The sequence below is a fragment of the Microcebus murinus genome, chromosome 1, assembly GCF_040939455.1.
Source record: "Microcebus murinus isolate Inina chromosome 1, M.murinus_Inina_mat1.0, whole genome shotgun sequence".
Classification (NCBI taxonomy): domain Eukaryota; kingdom Metazoa; phylum Chordata; class Mammalia; order Primates; family Cheirogaleidae; genus Microcebus; species Microcebus murinus.
The window spans coordinates 82,872,962-82,897,481 of record NC_134104.1 but is presented as its reverse complement, the minus strand read 5'-3'; the positions used below and the strand labels follow the sequence as shown (position 1 = coordinate 82,897,481).

General features: G+C 40.2%; 1 protein-coding gene across 2 annotated transcripts in view; it reads left to right on the top strand.

Moving 5' to 3' along the window:
• The window catches only part of USP13 (ubiquitin specific peptidase 13), a 115,910-nt gene that overhangs the window by 12,202 nt on the left and 79,188 nt on the right, over positions 1 to 24,520 (top strand). For both annotated transcript variants that reach the window (XM_076003663.1, XM_012737002.3), the window contains exons 2-3: positions 12,676 to 12,801; positions 19,263 to 19,323. In XM_076003663.1, coding sequence (XP_075859778.1) covers positions 12,676 to 12,801; positions 19,263 to 19,323 — 187 coding nt within the window. The remainder of the gene's footprint in view (positions 1 to 12,675; positions 12,802 to 19,262; positions 19,324 to 24,520) is intronic.

Below are 24,520 nucleotides of genomic sequence, written 5' to 3'. Positions count from 1 at the left end.
GTACCTGCCTTGCAGGGTTGTTGTAGTCATGGCTGCGTCTTAAACATTCCTTATTGCTGTTCTCCCTGGAGCTCTCCCCTCTCTGGCTCTCACTTTCTAGCCAGAGGATCTGTGGCAGAAGGTGCTTGTCATTTTCCTTAGGGTATGGTGGGGGGATCCCCCTGAGAAGAAGGTGACCTGGCATTTATGGAGTCTTGGGGTTGCCAAAGAAAGATATTTTTTACTTGTTAATTCTGTAGGGGCTCTGCCCTACAGTGGAAGCCGTGGGCACAGGTGTTTGCCGCCCTCTTTGAGGGGAACTCTGCTCAGGACTCTTTATTGCTACTCAAATTCATCTCAGAGAGATGGGCTTTTATGGGTTAGCCCGGAAACCCAGTCCTCAGGTTTAACACAGTTTATCAGGGGAATTGCATCCTGAAGAAAACCATGTCTTTTTAAAAATAAAATAAAAATAAGAAAAGACTATAAAAAGTTGTACTGTTGACAAAGTGGTTTCACATTTTGTTTCTTTGGATGTAAGTGGGTGCTCAGCTCAGAGTTGACATCCACCGCTGGCTTTCCTCTTGCCCGTTTGTCCTGTGAGCCTTGTAGTAGCTGCTCCAGCCCTTCCCCAGCTGTGGCGGGGGACAGTGTCCTCATCGCTCAAGAGGATGGATTCGGTTTTCTGCTTAGGAAAAAAGTTATTGTAATAAATGAAGCCTCGGTGCAACAGTAAATTTATAGAGGAGTCAAAACCTAGTTGTTCAGACTCTGCCATTAGCTGTCTGGGACCAGCCGTGCAGCCCTAAGGCCTGGACTCTCTGCAGAGAGAAATACTTTGGAAGTCGGAGCACGCTGGAAGAATCATTATTGCATCAACATTTCTATTGTTTTCTTAACATTTCATGGCCACAAGCATGATTTATCAGTGTTTAGCAGAGAGGCTACACTCCGTTGGGATTACATGCATTTGTTTTGTCCACTTAGTTTATGTGGGCAAATTTACTTGGCTAGATTTGCTGTTGAAACCAGGGTTTTAGATTTTGCAACTATTGTATTGGTAATTCTGTTTTACTGGTAGCCTGTTTGGGTCATTCCCTGCTATCCAGCCTGTTTTCTCATAGTGTTTTGTCTCCATTATATTTCCCCTTTCCGTGTGTTGCATGCCTGCTGCGCGTGGTCTGTAACTTTGTTGTACTTTCTTACTGCACATTTGCTTCTCATTTGTATGTACTTAATTTTTGTATTTTAAAACTCTTGTCTGGTCTGCTCTAAGAGCCAGAAGGTCCTGGAGATCTGTGCTCTGGTTATTGGAATAGTCATGTCTGCCATTCAGATATGGAAGTCCCTGAGAGGTTGAATTAATAGGCAGATGGTTGCTCCATGAAAGCAGGAGTTGAGCAGGGAGGGGGGATGGTCTCATGGAGTAATGAGTCAAATTGTTTGGAGTTGTCCTTGGTTCCACCCTTTTCCACGGTTTGCTACGTCTAATCCATCTTCTTTGCTAGGTGGGCTCTATTCTAAAATTGTATCCTGAATCTGTCCCAGAGTTTCCATCTCTGCTGTGAGCCCCATCCTCTCTTTTTCCTGCCACCACCCCTAGGCTAAGCCACCAGCAGCCCTTGTTTAGGCAAAGGCTGTCTAGAAAAACCTTCTGTGAATGATGAATTTGTTTTGTGTCTGCGCTGTCCAGTAGGGGAGGGTGGCCACTAGTCACATTTGGCTACTGAGCACTTGAAATGTGGTCAGTGCTATTAAGGAACTGAGGTTTTAATTTAACTTTTAAAATTTAAATATCCTGGCCGGGTGAGGTGGCTCATGCCTGTAATCCTAGCACTCTGGGAGGCCGAGGCGGGCGGATTGCTCGAGGTCAGAGTTCGAAACCAGCCTGAGCAAGAGCAAGACCCTGTCTCTACTAAAAATAGAAAGAAATGAATTGGCCAACTAATATATATAGAAAAAATTAGCCGAGCATGGTGGCGTATGCCTGTAGTCCCAGCTACTTGGGAGGCTGAGGCAGTAGGATTGCTTGAGCCCAGGAATGTGAGGTTGCTGTGAGGTAGGCTGATGCCACGACACTCACTCTAGCCTGGGCAACAAAGTGAGATTCTGTCTCAAAAAAAAAAAAAAAAAATTTAAATATCCTCATGTGGCTAGTGTCTACTGTATTAGATATATGGGTCTGGACGATATAATAGCTTTTTTTTTTTTTTTTTTTTGGAGACAAGGTCTCACTCTGTTGCTCAGGCTCAGCCTCCCAAAGTGCTGAGATTACAGGCCTGAGCCACCACGCCTGGCCAATGATAGCCTCTTAACTGTATATACTCCTTAATACTCCCTATAATTCTTCCCCAGCATCCAGAATGATCTTTGAAAAACGTAGATGGCACCGTGGCACTTCTCACTTTTAGAGCCCTCCAGTGGCTTTGCCTGCTCAGGAGCTCCCCAGCTCTCCCCATGCCTGTAACGTCTTGTCTCCTCCAGCTGGTCTTTGTAGCCCTCTCCTCCTCCTGTCCTGCCACCTCCTCTCTCTCACGCTACTCTAGCATCCCTGCTTGCTTTCTGTTCTTTGAAGGAGTAGCCAAGCTTTTTCTGCGGTTGTGGCCTTTGTGGCTGCTGTTTTGTCCTCCTGGGTGCACTTTGCTTGTCTGGCCACTCATCCTTGATATCTCAGCCTCCCAGAGATCTCACCTCTCACCTGGCTGTATAAAGACCCCAAGTTCTTGGGCTCCTCTTATCACTGGTGGAAATTACTGTCTACCACTCTTTTTTTTTTTTTGAGACAGAGTCTCGCTTTGTTGCCCAGGCTAGAGTGAGTGCCGTGGCGTCAGCCAAGCTCACAGCAACCTCAAACTTCTGGGCTCAAGCGATCCTCTCAGCCTCCTGAGTAGCTGGGACTACAGACATGCACCACCATGCCCGGCTAATTTTTTTTTCTATATATATTTGTTGCCCAATTAATTTCTTTCTATTTATAGTAGAGACAGGGTCTCGCTCTTGCTCAGGCTGTTTTTGAACTCCTGACCTCAAGCAATCCTCCCGCCTCGGCCTCCCAGAGTGCTAGGATGACAGGCGTGAGCCACCTTGCCCGCCTTTCTACCACTCTTGCTTTCTTATTTTGTGTCTCACTTTCCTAGGATGTACATGTCATTAGGGCACCAACCTTGCTTGTGTCTCTGCTGTCGTCCTGCCCTACTCCCCCATCTCCTTCCCTTGCCCCCTGGAGAAGACATCTCAGCCTCATTCTCTCTCAGGGCTTCTTTTCCACTCCTTACACCGACCACCCCCTTCTGTGAACGTGGGAGGCGGCCACCTGGGGTGCAGTGTCCCTGAGTAGTTTCATTTTTCTCAGTTGTGATCACAGTCGCATTTGCCTCCCTGAGACTACACTCTTCATCACCTCTATTTTACTTGTGTGTTCCCAAATTTCCTCAGCTACAAATCTCAAGATAATCTCTGAGTTATTGCCACCACACTTTCCTCTGAGTCGCAAGGGTAAGGCTGCTCAGTTGGGTTGCTGAAGCCTAAGGGAAGCCAGGTTCAAGAAAAGGGCACATTTGAAAGACTTTACATTCCATGCAAGTATATTTGGGTTCTAAATACATTCAGCTAAGAAAAATTTTATTTATTTTTTAATTGAAAAATGAATCCATGTTCCCGAAGAAAAATTAGAAAATTCCAAAAGACAACAGGAAGACAAACAAATCCCATATTATTTCCCCATGCCTGGGCACCATCATATACCAGGCAGAGTATACACACTGGGTATAGCATTCTACATACTGTTTTGTTACCTGCTCTCTTTACTCAGAAATACCACATACATCTTTTCCTATCCATTAAGTACTCATCCACAGGTCAATTTTGAATGGCTAAAGAATGTTACATTTCCTGCATGTACCATAAATTATTAAGCAAATCTGTTCTTGGGTGTTGGGGTTACTTCCTTTTCACGATTATAAGCAGCTAATTTAGTTAATTTCTTTCTTTCTTTTTTAAACAGTCAATGATCTGGAAGATACTGTGTTCTTGTCTTCTTTGTCTTTCTTTAGCAAGGGCGTGTGAGTCACCGTCTTCCCGTGGTGTTAGTATGTAATTTGTCCTGGACGTGGATTTGTTGTGACTCCATCTACCTACATCATGTTTCTCTTTGCGGCAATGACCGCTTGTTTTCCACAGGAGACACTGTTCTGTGGTTATAAAAACAAGTGTTACGCAGCTACCCCGTTTCCTGAGTGCATTGCTCACACATGCTCACTCTCCCTTCCTGTCTTCCAGCGGGGAGGCTGGTCTCCAAGAAAACACCAGTGTAAACAGAGTTCTCTGCAAACCAACTGATTGCCAGTGTAGTGTATTTTTATTTAAAATGACTATTCACTTGCTACTCTAAAACATGTTGTAACCTTGACCTTTATACTGGCCACTGTTTTAACATTCTTTTAAATGGCAGGCAATATCATTAATTGTTAATGTATTAATTAATTGTTATTTATTAATCATTAATAAAAGGAGTAATTTTGTCCCTGATGTTACTTCTGAATAGATTGTAGGGTAATACAATGTGAAGTAATAAATGAATTTATATATATTGAAATGCATTGAAGCCTGGGTTTAACAACACATGGGCTTCTAATGCTGCTGCTTTGCTTTGTGGGTTTTTTTTTTTTGTTTTTTTTTGGAGACAGAGTCTCACTTTCTTGCCCAGGCTAGAGTGAGTGCTGTGGCATCAGCCTGGCTCACAGCAACCTCAATCTCCTAGGCTCAGCGAGCCTACTGCCTCAGCCTCCCAAGTAGCTGGGACTACAAGCATGCGCCACCATGCCTGGCTAATTTTTTTTTTTTTTGTATCTATATTTTTAGTTGGTCAATTATTTTCTTTCTATTTTTGGTAGAGACGGGGTCTTGCTCAGGCTGGTTTCGAACTCCTGACCTTGAGCAATCCGCCCGCCTCGGCCTCCCAGAGTGCTAGGATTACAGGCAGGCGTGAGCCACCACACCAGGCCTGCTTTGTGTTTTGATGGTGGGGTGGGAGAAGCTGTCAAAAGGAGTCATCATAGAGCCCTGTGCGGTATTTCTTGCCTTCCTTGTGATTGCAGGTGTCGAAATATTCTTGCATCTTGGTCAAGTTTTTCTTTAGTACATCATGAAAATGATCATTAGCATCTTATTTAGCTTAGAGCATGCAGAGAACTGTTTATTGGTCATTCTGGGCTGGATGCCCTCTGAGAGTGGGAGCCAGACAGGGCCCAGGGTGGGATGGGGGTGTGGAAATGGCAGTTGCCATCCTGAAGAAACACGTGGAGCTGGCTCGGTTACAGCCTGTAGGAGAGCTGGGGCAATGAGGTTCAAGAGTCCAAGCTGCTAAGAGTGACATTAGCCAAGCAAACCTGAAAAGCTAGTGTTCCTGCTGGTGCCCCAGGCTGTTTTCCTATCCGTGACCATCAGTTTTATTTTGATAATCTCCATTGTTTAGTTATGCCAAATGCTGTGAAATAATTTTAAATTCAGATCAGAAGGGCATTGAAGAACGATTTGAGAGAGACTAAGAAATAATGACACAGAATTGTCATTCATTCTACAAATGCTTTTTCAATCCTGCCCTGTACTGGGTACTGTTTTTAGGATTCAGTAAAGACTATGACACACTTATCCTACCCTCAAGAAGTAAATGTGTGGTTCAGCTTCCAAATGTACTGGCCCCAAAGGAAGGAAGCTTGGGTTTCTTGCAGCCGCAGATTTCAATGAGCATGATGCTAACAATTGTGAAGTAATAGTGGATTTGGGGTCAAGGACCGTCAGGACAGAAGCTGAGCAGGGAGACGTGGGAATCACTCATGGGCAGAGACTGGCAGGGTGAGGGATCTGCGAGCAGCTGCAGTCTTGTGTGGCCCGTGTTGATGTGGGCTGCTCTGAAGGCTGGGGGCCTGACCTGTGTGTGTTCTAAAGGTCCTTAAGGTGACACTTTCTGGTGACACTCTTTGACTTGGGGAGAGTTCACCTAATCCTAGACCAGTGCTACCCAAAGTGTGCCAGCCAACTGGTGCCGAGAGATAAATGCCAACATCGAGAGTAGTGTTTAGAGATTTCTATAGCAACTTGACATGGCAGCCACATCCAAGTACATGACCTGAAGATTTGTTTGAGCAGGATGTAGGCCCATTTCGGTTTTGTGGAACTTATAACATATAGGTGAATACATCCGCGTCTGGCAGGAGCTGTGAACCAGTCATGTGCGGTGGGACCACGCATTTTTCCTTAATTGGTAGAAATGAAACTAAAGAAAAAACAAAGCAAAACAACCTCTTCCTTCAGGACTCTAGTTGGAGAAGCACCTCCCTAGAGCAAGCAAGAATGCAGTGGGAGGTGAGGGTGTGGGCCGGAATGAAAATCAAGAACTTAAATAAATATAAAATTGTTTATGCCATTCCAGTTTCATTTCAGACCTTTGTCAACATGCCAACTTCCCGTCCCCTCATCCGCTCCCCCACTCGTTATTAGCATGTGTTCTTTTTTCATTAATGTTATTTTTCTGTACACATTTATGTGCACATTATACACGGCTCTGTACATATTCTCCATAAACATACACACAATTCATAAATTTGTCATTTTAAACAATGTTACAGTATTTCGTTGTGTTTCCATGCCATAGTTTCTTAACTCTTCTATGTAGGGCCATTGCTCCATTTTCCTATTGTAAATAGTGTATCTGTGAATATTTTTGTGCAAAATTAGAGTTGTTTTTCCCTCTTCTTTTGGGTTCCTGAAGTCTATACCTAAAGAGGAAATACCAAGTCAAAGGGTCATGGTTTTATTGCTGTCTAGAATGACTGAATCAATTTATATTGTAGGAGGGGATATACACGTTTTCTTTGTGGCTTCAGGCTGTGCGATTCTAATGGTTTACAGGGCATATACTCGTGCCTCAAGATAGTTTTAATATGCTTACTTCAGGAGGTTGTGAGGGTGTGATGATTTGATTTTGAATATTTTCTCACATTTAAAACCAAATGGTCTTTTACATCAAAATAAAAATAAAAACAAAACAATTTTTTTACTACATTTAACCCGAATGTTGACATCTTATAATTTTATCAGTTTTTACATAGTTTGGATATAAGCTTTTATTCATTAAGCTTTACATTTTTTCCATTGTGTTGTTTTTCTATTTGTTTCTTACATTGTGTGGTGCAAAACTTGTTCACTGGTGTTTACATTTTTATACTCAACTATATCATCTCTGATGATATACTTTATTTTCTTGACCAGAAATTATTTTCCCGACCAGAAATTATTTTCCCTTTCACAAATGGAACAAATATGTTATTCTGCTCTTTTCTAGTTTTTATTTTTTATTTTTATTTATTTATTATTTTTTTTATTTTTTGAGACAAAGTCTCACTTTGTTGCCCAGGCTAGAATGCCATGGCGTCAGCCTAGCTCACAGCAACCTCAAACTCCTGGGCTCAAATGATCCTTGTGCCTCAGCCTCCCAAGTAGCTGGGAATTCAGGCATGTGCCACCATGCCCGGCTAATTTTTTCTATTTTTGGTAGAGATGGGATCTGGCTCTTGCTCAGGCTGGTCTTGAACTCCTGAGCTCTAATGATCCTCCCGCCTCAGCCTCCTAGAGTGCTAGGATTACAGGCGTGAGCCATCGCGCCTGGCCATTTTCTAGTTTTTTAACTGCTTATTTCTTAGATCTGTCTGAACTTATTACAGATGATTACCTTATTACATGATGAGGATCTAGGTTAATTTTCTTCTATACCGATGTTAATTATCCTAATAAATTTTATTAGTAATTCTCTCCCCCATTTTTGTGTTTCTTGTGGTTTGATATCTATTAAGCAATTATCATGGAATGGATATATTTCTGGAATCTCCATTCTTATGCTACCATTTAAAAAAAACTCAATACTTTCCTATTTGTAATCAATTTTAATATAATAGTGCGCTTCTATCACCATTACTCTGAAAAGTATTATTTTGTATTCTATCTTCTGATTCTTCCAGTTGCATTGCACTGTCAACTGGTATAGTTCTCTAACCTGCCTGGTTTCTTGGCTGCACTATGGGCCACATGGAAGCAAGTGCTTTACTTTGCTTTCTGGGGTGGTGATCTTCGTGGCTGGGGCTGGTTAATGGGAAGATGAGTTGAGGGTCTGAGTCAGTTAGCTTAGCTCTGATCCCGGGCTGTATGCCAGTGTCTGTGCTTTGGTCACGAGGGAAATGGGAGAGATTTATCAGCATAGACTTGTCATCATGATTGAAAGCAGTTATTTAGAGTGCATGCCATGGATATTGACTTTGTATGTGAAAATAGTGTATTACAGGGCCAATGTTTAGAAGTTCATAGGGCAAGAGAGAAGAAAGCATAGATCATTAGATTGGGGTGTGTTTTCTATATGTGGTAGCTTTGAAAGAGTTTTCTGTCTTAATGTGTCCTGAAGTTTTAGAACTGCGGGCAAGTCTGTTGGGCAGTCCCTCCGTCTCAGCACTGCCGGTGAGGAGGGCATGTGCTGCCTCTGAGGACAGTCTGTGCGTCTGATGGAAGGAAGATGCTTGTGGATGTTCATAATAGATACCTTCCCTATGTCGCCATTCCTCTCTGGGTATCAAAAATTTTTTCTCTTCTTTTAAATTTTTTTTTTTTTTTTTTTGAGACAGAGTCTCCCTCTGTTCCCCAGGCTAGAGTGCCATGGCGTCAGCCTAGCCCATAGCAACCTCAAACTCCTGGGTTCAAGCGATCCTCCTGCCTCAGCCTCCTGGGTAGCTGGGACTACAGGTGCACACCATGATGCCTGGCTAATTTTTCCATTTTTTAGTAGAGACGGGGTCTTGCTCTTACTCAGACTGGTCTCCAACTCCTGAGCTCAAGCAATCCTCCTGCCTCAGCCTCCTAGAGTGCTAGATTTATAGGCATGAGCCACCTCACCTGGCCTAAATTTTTTTTTTTTTTGAGAAAGGGTCTCACTATGTTGCCCAAGCTGGTCTTGAACTCCTGGCCTCAACAGATCCTCTTGTCTAAGCCTCCTAAAGTACTGGGACTACAGGCGTGAGCCATCACATTTAGCCAAGATTTTTTTCTCTTTGATGATGGACTTTGCGACAATATTAAGTGACTCCAGAAATTGAGAATGAGGGTATATTAAATTTCTATCAAATTCCCTAATAAGTCCAAGTCTTAATAATGAAATTAGCAAAGACTTTATGATTATCCTAGAAACTACTTCATAAACTCTTGCATTATAGAGCAATTCTGTATTTTTCTTCAGAAAAATGCTGCCCTTGAACGTGTGCCTTCATCTTTGCTTGCTAATTTCTTGGTTCTTCCACTAGTTGCCTAATTTTTTTTCTTACAGATCAATATTTGTTATCCCCAGCCTGCGTGGCTGTCACACTCGCTTATTCTTCCTTCTGCTTGTTTTCCCCAATTATAAAATGATTGAGTAATAGGATGATGATGATTAGCCGATAATAAATAATAACCAATGTTTGTGTAATGCCTTGCAGTACAAAAAGCGATTTAACGGGTTTCATCTGCTTTTTAAACTTCGTGCATCCCTGTGAGGTGAGAATTATTGCTACCACCTTGTCAGAGGAGGAAAATACTGGAGCCCAGAGACCGGATGACAACCTGCCCCAGGCCACAGAGATGGTTGGTGACAGAGCAGACCTCTGTTACAAGTCCCATATTTTCCCTGGTGTATCTTCTTGTTTGAATTCTTTGGTCAAATTACATTTTATTGGAGAAGAATGAAACTGTTATTTTTTTAAATCATAATATGTGATACTTAATTTAATGGGCTTAATGAATAATAGATCATGTAGTGATGCAATATTTTTTTCTTAAGGGTTCCATGCCAAAGAACATGTTTATTAAAAAAAAAATCTTTTGAGAATACCTGTTGATCGAATGAATGTAATGAGTTTTCTATAGTTAAAAGAATTTTGTAATTTTATTTAAATGATCTCATTTAAAGGGAAAAAAGTTATCCAGAAGTGCAAGCTATGTACTATAATTATGAGTTTTTGAATGCTATTTTGTAGCCACATTTTAAAAGTTTCATTTGCAGGTATGTGTTGCTAGTACATAAAATTGCAGTTGACTTTTGTCTATTAACCTCTATCCTATGATCTTGCTAAATTCACTTATTAGTATTATTAGTTGCTATTGTCACTAGTTTATAGATTCCTTAGTATTTTCCATATAGAATATATTGTCATTAGCATATAGAGACCATTTTACTTTTTTTCTTTGTGATCTTCATATCTTTCATTTAATGATTTATTTGGCTTTATTGCAATGTATGTACTACAGCAAGAGGCACATATTTGAGTTAATGCTGTTAAATATTCTCGTTGTGACAGGACTTCTTTATATCTTGGCTTAAAAACCACAGATACCATGTTGGAGAATTGTGTTGTTAGAAATTTTAAAAGATGAAGGATCTTTGGTTATTGGAACTTTAAGTGATTATTTTTTGTATATTTGTAATGAGCATCAATGTCTGTTTTGTTATGCTAGGCATGGTGGCTTATGTCTGCAACCCTAGCACTTTGAAAGATGAAGGTGAGAGGATCACCTTAGACCAGCCTGAGCAATAAAATGAGACCTCATCTTCTATAGAAAATAGAAAAATTAGCCAGGCACGGTGGCACACACCTGTAGTCCCAGCTATTTGGGAAGTTGAGGCAAGAGGATCGCTTGAGCCCAGGAGTTTGAGGTTGCTGTGAGCTATGATGATGCCATTGCACTCTAGTCTGGGTGACAGAGTGAGACCCTGCCTCAAAAAAAAAAAACAAAAACAAAGTGGTGGTCGGCCGGGCGTTGTGGCTCACGCCTGTAATCCTAGCTCTTGGGAGGCCGAGGCGGGCGGATTGCTCAAGGTCAGGAGTTCAAAACCAGCCTGAGCAAGAGCGAGACCCCGTCTCTACTATAAATAGAAAGAAATTAATTGGCCAACTGATATATATATATATAAAAATTAGCCGGGCATGGTGGCGCATGCCTGTAGTCCCAGCTACCTGGGAGGCTGAGGCAGAAGGATCACTCGAGCCCAGGAGTTTGAGGTTGCTGTGAGCTAGGCTGACGCCACGGCACTCACTCTAGCCTGGGCAACAAAGTGAGACTCTGTCTCAAAAAAAAACAAAAAACAAACAAACAAAAAAAACAAAAAAACAAAGTGGTGCAAGGAATTTTGTAATATGTTTGTTGACAATTTTGATGGAAGTTTCAAAGTTAGTTTTTTCATTATTTGGAGGAGTGAGACAAACTGGAGCTTAATAAAATCTATTTCTATTGAGGAAAGAATGGCTAATTTTATAGCCTGTTTACAGAGATGGCAGGTTAAGCAGAGTGAGAGAAAAGGAGAGATGAAATTCTGGTAGAAAATAAGGTATCTAAAATGTAAACAGTATCCTTGACTGTTCATTTTATCAATATGTCTTTAATTATTATTACATGCTTTGAAATGTAGCTTTGAGGGATGAAAGAAGTAGATTCAAATTTTACTCTGACATTTCCAAGCTGTGTGAACTTGGGCAAATGACTTATCCTCAGTTATTTTTAAAACTGTACAATGGAAATAATGGAAATATGCAACTTGCAGGCATTAGATATAATACATGTAAAGTACCTGGTACATATCAGACATGCAATAATATTAATATGTAGCTATGATTATTATAGGACTCAATCCTTTATTATTTACTTATTTTTATTGTAGGTTGAGTATCCCATATCCAAAATGTTTGGTAACAGATGTGTTTTGGATTTTGGAGTATTTGCATTATACTTAATTAATTTATTATTAAATAATGAAATGCTCTAAAATCTGAAACTTCTGAGCACTGACATGATGCTCAAAGGAAATGCTCATTTTGGAGTGTTTCTGATTTAGGATTTCTAGATTAGAGATACTCAACCTGTATTTATTTATTAAATTGTTATGATTTATTTATGGATTCCCTAAAATATCATGTGTCACCAAAGGTAGGGAACAATATCTTTTTTTTTTTTTTTGAGACAGAGTCTCACCCTGTTGCCCGGGCTAGAGTGCCGTGGCGTCAGCCTAGCTTACTCACAGCAACCTCAAACTCCTGGGCTCAAGTGATCCTCCTGCCTCAGCCTCCCGAGTAGCTGGGACTACAGGCATGCACCATGATGCCCAGCTAATTTTTTCTATTTTTGGTAGAGACGGAGTCTCGCTCTTGCTCAGGCTGGTCTCAAACTTGGGAACAATATCTTTGAAGGACCCTGTCCTACTAAAAAGACCTAAAACGTTATGTTCCTGGAGACTTGAACTGATGAATGAAGAAGAATGATAAAATATTACAGTGATGGTAGTATTGGATACCTGTCAACTTTCTTCCAGCCCTCTTCCCCTAGCCCATTTTGGAGAATTAGACAAGCATGTTTATTTCCTAGGACTTCTGAGCATCTCACCTGACTGAATGTAGCCAGCGTTTGGTACATGGAGTGCTCAGCTGTCCCGGAGCATCTGGACCTCAGGGCTGGGGTGGGAGCTGCCACTGTGGGTGTCTGTGGAGCTGTCGGAGGGTCACTGATGACGACTGTAGGAGCAGCGGTGGCCCTTTGCCAGGCTTTGTCTTCATTGTTTGCCTTCCTTCCCCTTCCTTTTTCTATATCTAGACTACTTGGCTAATGTTGTACTCTGTCTCTTCCTTCTAGAGTTCTGAAGGTGGACTCTATGTATGCATGAATACATTTTTGGCCTTTGGAAGGGAACATGTTGAAAGACATTTTCGAAAAACTGGACAGAGTGTATACATGCACCTGAAAAGACACGTGCGAGAGGTGAGATAGACACTTTTGGAGAACTGGCCTTGCTGTCTTTCCTGTAACATCGTCTTGGTGTGTTTTATCACAGGGAGATTTTACTACGCCCACGTAACTTCTGATTTTCTTGGATGATGGGAAACAAAAGCAGCACTGTTTGCAGAAATTCAGAGATTCCTCAAACCCTCTATTAACCAGTTTTATTTTTCTTCCTCCTTCCTTCTGATTGGAGTTTTTAAGAAGACATGTGTTGACTGATTGAGAAAAAAAATTTAAGTTAAAAAATACAGAAAAGTACAGAAAATAATGCCAGTGACCTTTAGGGATCCAAAAATCAGAAATAAAAAACATTTGGATGTTTTTGCTTCAGATTTTTTTTAAGTGAGAAAAATAGAGTTCCTTAAAAGTTCAAGTTCCTTTTGTTCCCCTTCCTCCTCAGAAGTAACTACTGTTGTGAATTTCTTATTGTCATGCATGTCATTATATTTTATTAACAAATGTGTATTCATGAATAGTATATAGTATGACTTTATATATTTTAAAGATGTAGAGACATGCTATCATATTGTTAGTTATAATTCTGCAAAGAGTTTTCCCCCTCTGTGATATTTTTGGAATCTATCCCAAGTTGAGATACTAGATGTACTTAATTCATTTTAATTGCTGTTTGGCATTTCATTTTATGAGTACGTTGTAATTTAATCTGTTCTCCTATTGATGAACATTTAGATTGTTTCTATTTTTTGCTACTCTGTTTTATTTATTCTATTTTTGCTACTATTCTATTTATTCTCCTATTGATGAATATTTAGATTGTTTCTATTTTTTTGCTACTCTAAACAATGCAACAATTAACGTTTTTATACACTTCTCCTGGGAGAACATGTACAAGATTTCTTTAGGAAATATATCTATAACAGAAGTGGTCTTGCTGGCTCTTGAATGTGCTTATCTTCATTTTTACTGCATATTGCTGAATCTCTCCCTAGGGTGATTGTACCAATTTAGACTTCTATCTGCAGTGATTATGAATTTCTGTTTTCCCACACCCTCACCAACCCCTCATCAGAGCTCTAATTTTTGCCAATCTAATGGTTATGAAGTGGTATTTAAATATTTGGCATTTTCTTCTTTGGAAGTTGAACATTTTTTTATGTTTATTTTCCATTCTCTTTTCTGATTTGCCTATTTACATTTTTGTCCTATTTCTCTACGGGTTTATCTTTTTCTTATAAGTTTGATGAGTTCTTTTACATTTGGTATTCCAAACCTTTGTCTGTTATATACTAAATTTTCTTTTACTTTGTTTATGAATTACTTTGTAGAATAGAAGTTCTAATTTATTTTTTTTTTAAGAGACGGTGTCATGCTTTGTTGCCCAGGCTGGAGTGGAGTGGTATAATCCTAGCTCACTGCACTCCTGGGCTCAAGTGATCCTCTTGCCTCAGCCTCCCGAGTGGCTGGGACTACAGGCATGAGTTGTCGTACCTGGCCCAGAAGTTAAAAATAATGTGTTTTTTTGAGATGGTCTCACTCTGTTGCCCGAGCTAGAGTGCCGTGGCGTCAGCCTAGCTCACAGCAACCTCAAACTCCTGGGCTCAAGTGATCCTCCTGCCTCAGCCTCCCGAGTAGCTGGGATTACAGGCATGCGCCACCTAGAAGTTTTAAATTTTGATGTAGTTAGATTTACTAAACTTTTTCTCTCATGAGTTGTGCCATTTGTTTCTTGTCTAAGAAATTGTTTCTCAACTCAAGGTCATAAAGATATTTCTTCTAGTTCTTTTTTTTTTAAATTAAGTTAGTGTGTATATGTGTATGCGGGTATGTTTTAATGTTTTAACATTTCAGGTTTTTAATCTATCTGTAATTTATTTTTGTGTTTGTTTGAAGAGTAGGAATATATTATTTTTATATTGACAACCAGTTGTTCCAATATTGATAGAATAATACAACCTTTTCCAATTATTTCTGGTGCCACCCTTTTATATATTAACTTGACATTCACATTTGGGTCTTTTTTGGGTTTCTCAGTTGTGTTCTGTTGATCTTACGTGTCTGTCTCTGCTTAGGTATGGCAAGCCTTGCTATTTGGTAGTGCAAGCACTTCTTCCATGTTCATTTTTTTCCCAGAACTTTCCTGGGTATTTTTGGATGTTTACTTTTCTCTATGGATTTTGGAATCAATTTATTTAGTTAAAAAAATCTTGTTGAGATTTTGATCACAATCACATTAAATTTATAGATTAATCTATAATCCACATCATTGTTGTAAGCTCCCTGAGGGCAGGGACTTTTGTCCTTTTTTTTTTTTTTTTCCAATTTTTTCCCAAAAGTACTTATTGTCTTTGGTGAAAAAAAGCTAAACCATGATTGGATTCACTGTGCACTCATCTTATACATCCCTTATCTATGGACCTGGACTAGGATTTATTTTAAATTCTAGGACTTGTTTCAAACCACCTTCTTCTGTGGTCTTCCCCATCTCAGTTAATGCAGCCTCAACCTTGTAGATGCTCAGGTAAAAATCTGAAGTCTATTTTGTTCACTGCTGTGCCCTTAGCACTTAACAGTGATGGGCATATACATTAATAGTAGGTGCTTCATAAATATTTATTGAATGACTATTTAACATGGTGTACCTCTTTATTCAGGCCTTTTTAATGTCATTCAACAATATTTTGTACTTTTCTGTAAGAGAACTTATATTTTGCTAGATTTTTTCCAGCACCCTGTATTCCCCATAATTTTTGTTACTGATGTTACTGCTATCTTTTAGTTTTTATGTATTTAATTGGTTATTCACAGTATCTGAGATGTTATGAATTTTCAAATGCTGATTTTGTATTTAGTAATGCTGTTTGACTTTTACTTTAGTCCCAATAGTTGTGGACTATCTTGAATCTTCTCAGTTGTCAGTACTGATTTGAATTTCATCTAATCCCTCATCCTAGCCTACCTAATATGTTTTCTGTTTAAGTTCCTAACAAAGGAGAGATCCCAAAATTGAACAGTGGGGAAAGTAGGAGAAAAAGGAGAAAGAAAGGCCAGCAGGTCAGATAAGCCATAAATTCAAGGCTTAGCTCTCCCCCCCTCCCCAGACAGAGTCTCACTTTGTTGCCCAGGCTAGAGTGAGTGCGGTGGTGTCACCCTAGCTCACAGCAACCTCAAACTCCTGGGCTCAAGCAATCCTACTGCCTTAGCCTCCCGAGTAGCTGGGACTTCAGGCATGTGCCACCATGCCTGGCTAATTTTTTGTATATATATGTTAGTTGACCAATTAATTTCTTTCTATTTATAGTAGAGACGGAGTCTCGCTCTTGCTCAGGCTGGTTTCGAATTCCTGACCTTGAGTGATCTGCCCGCCTCGGCCTCCCAGAGTGCTAGGATTACAGGTGTGAGCCACCACTCCTGCCCTAAGGCTTAGCTTTAAAATAATGTAATTTTGGCCCAGTATTATATCGTTTACACTTACTACTCCTGCAGGTAGTACGTAATAATTCTTATGAAGTGTGCTTCATTCCATATGTCTTAGTGTAAAGTAAGAAACTCAAAAAAAAAAAAAAAGAAACTGAATTAACTGCTCAGGGTCACAAAGTCGACAGCAGGACTGTCCACCTTCAAAAAGAACACACCACAAAACTATCCCTCTACTTTGTGTCCTCCTTTAGTCATTGCATCCTTCCATTAAAGCTTCCTTAAAAACTTTTCTATTCTCAGTGTCTCTACTGCATCTCCCTGTTAAGGCAAAACCTTACTGTTGGGTTGATCTTGTTAATCCACTAAAAATGCCCAGGTCATCAGTGACTTCTTAGTTGCCACACTTGGTGGATGTGTTTTGGCCTCGCTGTTTCTTGACTTTTTGAGTATTTAAATATTGGAGCTTCTTTTCCTTTAGAGCTGTAACTCCCCTGCTTTCTTTGGCACCATTCTTTCTTGGCTTTCCTCCTGCCCTTTCTCAATTTCTTTAACTAACATCTCTTCCTTTGTTTATTCCTTACTTACTAGCATTTCCTAGGCCATTTGCCCATCCTGTCTTCTTCCTCAGGAAGATGCTCTTTCTCATCAGTGTTGTCCTTGTTTAACCACTCTCTGTAAGCTGATGACTTCCAAATTAATATCCCTCCAGAGATACCTTACTTCTACTCTCACTTCTTTTTTACCTTTTGTACTCCCTGTGGTCAGGATATCCATTCATTCATCCATCCCTGCATCCATCTGCCCACCCATCTATCCACTCACCTACCTATCTACCAACCCATCCATTCATCCATTCACTCATCTATCCACTCACTACGCATCCACCTATCATCCAGCCATCCATCCATCCTCCCATCCATCCACCCACTCTTCTGTCCACTCACCTACCCATTCATCCAACATACATTTTCCAAGTAGCTGCTATATGCTAGGACAGCTGCTCTTCTTACCTGACCAGCCCTGCGCCCACTCTCTCATTCACCCCCAGATGAACTGATCATTTCTTTCTTATAATATGATTTTACCTTTTCTTGAATCTTTCTTAGCACTCACTAGAATGTGTTGTGCTGTTTGTTTATGAGTACATTCCCCTCCTGTGCTGGTGAGCTCCTCTAAAGGTGGAATGTGCCTTCATTCAGTTTGCACCCTGAGCTCCAGGCCAGAACCTGATGTACCACCATGGTTATATTTGCTGACCAAGAAGTTTTAGTTTTTTAAACCCTGTTGGTTTCTGTTGTTGACTGATGTAGGAGCAGAGGTGATGGTCTTTAGAAGGAAGTTCTACTTTTTTTTTTTTTTTTTAATCTGAAAGGAGGTGGATCTAGTGCAAGTCTTAGGTGTGAAGCCGGCAATTGGGGACAGCCTTATGTTCTAGCAAGTCTTCCTACAGCCCCTCCCTCTGTTCTCCCTCCACTATTCTGCAGGGAGGAAGGGGGCAGAGAGATTGGAAAAACTGAAAGGACATCATAAACTTCTGTAGAGAGATTTCAAGTGATCTCCAAGATTGTTCATTGTGCCTTTGGAACAGGTTTTATTTTATCCCTTTTTGAGGTAGGTAAGTGGAAGGGAAAGAACAGAGGCTCTAATACCATGAAGAGACGGATTTTGGGAGAGGAGCCATGCATTTGACATCAGTATTTGGAGGGATAAGTTTTTGAGCTGAAGTGTTTTATAATTTCCAGATTCCTGAGATGTGAACTGTAAACCTACTGTAAAGCTGTAAAAACTTCATGTGAGAATCACAAAGATGAGTCAGCCTTCAGAGTCAAATAATACAATGTGGCAAAGGAGTCTTAGGACTGATGAGAGGACAAACTAAAGCAGCAGCCAAGGCGCAGCAAAGCCTTGACACATGCGTTTGTGTGGAAAAGCACAGGATTAGACTCGTACACTGTGGTCTGTTGGAAACGTGCTTTTTTCCAGTAACTGAAAAAAACATACAGTATGAAAATATGGTTTTGGCCATTTGAAACAAAAATTATTATAATCTGAGAGTAAAATGTTTCGTATGAGGATCAGATGAATGAATTCTTTTTTTTTTTTTTTTTTTTGAGACAGAGTCTCACTTTGTTGCCTAGGCTAGAGTGAGTGCCGTGGCATCAGCCTAGCTCACAGCAACCTCAGACTCCTGGGCTCAAGCGATCCTTCTGTCTCAGCCTCCCAAGTAGCTGGGACTACAGGCATGCGCCACCATGCCCGGCTAATTTTTTCTATATATATTAGTTGGCCAATTAGTTTCTTTCTATTTATAGTAGAGACGGGGTCTTGCTCTTGCTCAGGCTGGTTTTGAACTCCCGACCTCGAGCAATCCGCCCGCCTCGGCCTCCCAGAGAGCTAGGATTACAGGCGTGAGCCACCGCGCCCGGCCTAGATGAATGAATTCTTTTGTATAACTGCTTGACAGGTGTTTATTTCATTGCTGCCTGGGATTCTAGCACATGTAGAAAGTACATGTAGCTTAGGATGGCAACATAACCACCTGTTGGTGCTCCAAAAATGTGTAGGGAGGTTAGATTGAGGTTTAATATGACCCGAATATCCATGACTATGTGTCTATATTTATTAAATCTTTCTACAATAGTTAAAAAGACCAAGTACTGTGGACCCACTAGGTAAGCAGAAGAGGAAGATCCTGACCTCCTGGAGCCACCACCATCTTTCCTGAGTCTCTCATTGTCAGGCCTGGACTCTAACCCTCTTGGGAGCATGTGCTGATTTGAAGTTTAGGCATCTACTTCACCTTGATCCCTGGTTTCTACTTCCCTTTCCAGAAGTGCTTTCCTTATAACTTGGTAAAAACAATCAGGTGGGACAATAGCATTGCTCTTCACCTACCTGCATCGACCTGGGTCAGGTTCATGTTTATTCTGGAATTGATAGTCCAGGTTGAATATTTCCTCTTGGCCTTTTATAAAAACTGGGAACCTCTGAGTTGTACTTTTCCCCCTCAAAATTGTTTATTCTATAGGCTGCATTTTCATGATTTCTTATTTTCTTTTCAGAAGGTAAGAGGAGCATCTGGTGGAGCTTTACCAAAAAGGAGGAATTCCAAGATTTTTTTAGGTAATGTAAATAGTTATTAATAGTGTGCCCAGATTTTCTGTGTGTGTGTGTGTGTGTGTGTGTGTGTGTTTGCTTGCTCATATGCAAGATTGATTTGGATCAATAGGTTGTTTATTGCTCTACAATTTAGGGATTAGAAGCACAAATTTAACTTGAGAGGCTCTGACTCTATTTCTCATTTAACTATTATTGAAGGATGCTTTTAACACTCTTAGTTGGGTTTAGTGCTTTGAGGCAATTATACTTAGAGTGACAAGAGAGTAATTGTGATTCTGCCTCCCGTCTGTTTTTCGCTGACTTTAAAGAGTCATTTTTTCTTTTTAAAAAAATTATCCAGACTACAGACTTATTCAGATTTCACTATTTTTTCCACTAATGTCCTTGTTTTTGTTACAGGATCCAATCCAGGATCCCACATTGTATTTAGTTGTCCCGTTTCTTTAATCCTTTCCAATCTGTGATAATCCTTCAGTCTTTCTTCACCTTTAATGATTGTGACACTTTTGAAGAGTACTGGTCAGTTATTTTGTAGAATGTACCTCAGTTTGGGTGTGTGTGATGTTTTCTCATGAGAAGTTTGAAGTTATGCATTTTGGCAAGAATAGCGCAGAGGTAATGTGCCCTTCTCAGTACGTGATCCTGGGGATCCATGCTGTTGACATGTCTTCATGCTGGTGGTGTTGAACTTTACTGCGTGTTAAAGTCATCTGTGGGCTTCTCCACTGGAAACTTATAGTGTAATCATTAATAATAAATATCTTGTGAGTGATAACTTTGACACTGTGCTAATATCCTGTTTCTCCTCAAAGTTTTGCCTACTAATTTTAGCATCCATCAGTGGATATTGCCTGCAGCCATTATTACTGTGGTGTTTGCCTCATGGTGATTTTTAAATTTCCCTCATTCAAAAGAACTAGTTTTGTTTATGCAAATGATTGCTGATTTCTATCTTGCATAATTATAGTCATATTTCCTTTTGAGCTTCTGGTATGGTTTTCTCAGGGGGAAAAAGTGGTTTGATAATATTTGACCAAGAAAGTTTATATTCCTAAATGTCTGGGATTATGTTTGAAAGGAATTTCAAAATTATTTCCATAGTATGATTTTATTTTGGTTAAAAAAAATCTACATACACATAGACATATGTGTATGTATGTATTTATGTATATGCATGCATGTCTATATATACATGCATGTATATATGTATATATCTATGTGTGTACATATACTTGTATACATACACATATATTCACATATAACTGGGAGACTGGAAGAGCCTGGAAGAATATACTCTAAATTGTTAAAAGTGGCTCTTTCCCGGTAATAGGATGGAAGTGATTCTGATTTTCTTTTTTTTTGCTCATCTGTATTTAAACTTTTTATTTAACAAATGTATGTTGTTGTAATGAAAAGACACATTAATTATTTGAAAAGTAAAACCATTGAAAACAGTCAAGGAGCTGAGTTTCCTTCCTGATTTGATCCTTGGTTACTCTGTGCTGGGTCTGATCTTGCTGTTTTCTCCTGCTTCTCAGCTTATGGTTTTCTGTATGAGGCTAACCTACAGTTGAGTTTTCTACCCTGACCAATCTTCCCAACTTCTCAACATGCCTTTGGACCAAACCAACCAACCAAACACAAAGAAGCCTAGCATGAACCTCAAAGCTGAATGAGGGACTATGTTCTGATACTTTGGTTACTAGCCTGCTGGCTCACTTCCACTAATATGGGTAATCCGATTGCTTCCGAATTGAATGACATCTGTATGACCTTCTTGAGGATGGAAATAACTGAACAGCTTGACTTACCCATTGTTATTTTTTATTATAATTATTTTCTTTGGTTGAATGAAGACATTAGCTGACCTCTTGGCCTTTTAGCCTTTGTGTATTTTTCTCAAAAGGCCTTGAGGTTTGATTTTTCTGGTGATTGTTTTGGTGATAGAAGATGTCATCAAGGAACTTTTAAAAATTAATTCACAAGTCAGTACTGAAGTTTTGTGCTTCCTGTCATGTGAACCCCTTCCATTGTACCCTTGGGGGTACTACCCAGCATTTCGTTTTAGCAGGAGTTTTTCTACAGACTGGTCTCTGTGTCCCCTCAATGTTTCATATCTTAGAAAATCATGGGATTTGTATAAAACTCACAGCCCAAGGAAAGTGTTCTATTTGGACTGTACTAGTTTTTTAAAAATTTAAAGCTGACTGCCATTAGCACCCTGGGGCTTGCCCCAGGCCCTGTTTCTCCCTATTGTTTTATATCCAGGTGTACTTTACAAATTTAAATTAGTTCATTCATTTCTGTAAACATTTGGTTGTACAAGCCCTGATTTAAAGTCCCCTCAGCTGGAGCTTCTTATCTCCCAGGAGTTGGCACTGTTCTCTTGTCACATAGATCCCAGCTCTGTATTCAAGTTGATATTGCCAGCCAATTAATTTCAGTGAGGGGCAGTATTAGGATTACATCTGGCGTATGTAACAGAAAACTTAAGATATTGGTAACTTTAAACAAGATAGACTCTTATTTCTCTTTCATGTAGAGGATGTTGGGAAGCAGTAAGTGCAGGATGACATGATGGCCTCATGTTCATCAGGAATTGAGACTCTTTCCATATTTCTGCTTCACCCTCTATCCTGGCCTGTGACTTCCAACCTCAGGGTCACCTCATGGTCCCAAAAGGCTGTTGGAACTCCAGCTATCACATCCACATTCTGGAAAGCAGGAAAGAGGAAGGGGAAAGACAAAATAGTCAAATCTCCCAGCAGAGTCGCCTTCCTTTTTCAGCCTTCTCGTAGATTCCCAATCAGTTTATGCCACTCGGTCAGAACTTGGTCATGTGGGCTGCACCTCCCTGCACAGGAGATTGGAAAATACAGTCTCCTGACTGGCTTCACTGAGCACAGTTGGAGGCCCCTTACTAAGGAAGAAGGGAACAATGGATAGCCTCTGTAGCCTCTGCCACAGACTCCTTCCCTAAAAGGGATATTGGAGTTGTCTCTCCATGGAGAGGAAGAGAACTCTGAACTCGCTTGCAGTTTTTCTGTTTCTTTGGCTGGAAAGTACTATTGGCTGGTACTGAAATGTTGTTATGACCCTCCTCCCACCTCCTGTTATGAAACTGATGTAGATGGCCAATGCTTTATCTTGGAGGAGACTTTTTTCCCCATTCACTTGAAGACTTTGTGAATAATTCCTTTTTCATTGGCTTAACATGACATTGAAACCATTGAATCATTTGGCTGTAACCTTCAGTATTGATTTGTAAGGGAAGCCGAGGTCATTAGCTGGCGCTGAATGGCTTGCCCAAGACTCCTGAGCACCACCTGCCCCTCAATGGTCAAGTCATTCTTCTTCCCAATCACTCTGATGTGCATTTAAGTGAAATGACCTCAGCTCTAGCTTTTGCTGCAATTTTTTTTAACCAAAAAGTAAAATTACTGGTAATTTTTAAGTCATTTAAATTCTATACTTTTTTTGTATTTCAGATTTAAAATACATTCTTTGAATGTGTACCACATGAACAGAGCTTAAATTTGAAAAGTAAAGAGTTTGGCAGTAAAAAGTAAGCTTTTCTCTCTCCCTTCCCTGTCTCTCAGCCACTTGGTTACTCTCCCCAGAGACAAATAGTATTTTCTGCATTTGATCTTGTATGTCTCCAGTGATAGTCCATACATTTACCATGCTTTTAGGTTTTTTTTGTTTCTTGTGGGTACTGGGAAGCCATTAACCCTTTGTTTCCCAAACTGTGCTTGGAGGCAGCCTGGGGTGCTGCAGTGAACTCACCAGTGAACGGAGGGTAATTTTAAATCCTTGAGGGAACATAATGGTGTTTGAACATTGCATGAATTAAGCTTGATGTAGTTTTAATATCGTGTTATCCTATATTCCTAATGAAGCTGGTTGTTTGGTGGTTTCTTTGGTAAAAGGCAAGTACCAGGTGAAATCAACATGGAACAGGAACATGGCAGTGGCTGATCTGATTGAAAGGGAAGTTCTGTGGTGCCCAACAGGTGCACACATCCCATTAGTAAGGAACTGTCTATTTCAGAATGAAATAAAACATTTTTTGTTTCAACTGATGAGTGTTATTTTTTTTTCAAATGGCTACTAAATTGTTAGACCATAAATACTTACCAAGTAGTTTGGACCTAACCACTGAACAGAACGACTGCGCATTTCCTTTGGCTTAGGGCTGCTGTGAGAAACTTGGTGGGAGGCTGAGGGGTGCTGCGACCTGAGCAAGTTTGGGTAACACTGCGTTAACATTTTTAAGCTGGAAAGAGACACTATTGGTTGACTTTTAGAAAGATAACTGGCAAAAACATGCAAGTTTGTGAATTTGGGGAATAAGCTGATATAAAACAGATTTATTTGAGATACAAGGAGGGAAGGAGGGAGATAAGGGAGTCCATGATCTTGAAAGAAATACCCTAGGGCTTACAAAGTGATTCTGGCCTAATTGTACAAATATATATATATATTTTTACAATAAAGATACAAATGTGTACAGATGTGTAAATAACTGCTAATGCATTTAATTTAAGAAATATACCATAACTTTGGTATATCATAAAAACAGTGTTAAATTTTCACATATTTACTGAGGCCCTTCCCCCACTCCTAATTTCCACAAATAGAAGTAAGTGAATTAAGTTCCTTTGTATCTGAAGAGTGGAACGCCAAAGAGCTACTGCTTACCTGGGAGAGCTTAAATTCCACTCTTTTGGCTTAGCCCAGGCATTCATACTCCACGAGAAACAGGTTGAAAACAGAAAACGTGTGAAAAGTTTCAGGAATGAGACTGTTCAGAAAACTCATCTGCGCCTCTGTGACCAGAAGTTTCAGTAAAGTCCATAGTGCTATTTCCTTCTGAAGCGGCCAAATAACACGGTCTGTGCTCAGAGGCTTTCTCCTGTACCTTCTTTTGAAGTGGTTGGTCAGAGTTTGCAGCCTTGGGACACACAGATTGTTTGCCTCCAACAAATAAATTAAAGTCAATATGGTCAGGCTGAGAGAACGCAGACCTGGGACTCAGAGCCCTGGTTTTGTTTAGGGGAAATGGGTGTCATCCCAGCCACTTCTCCCAGGGATCTGGGAGGATCACTGAGGGAGAGTTGGGGAATAAGTTTTTGTTTTTTACCTTAGAGAGAGCTCATCTGAGTATTGTCAGTTGAGCAACAGTGGAAAGTACCAGCTG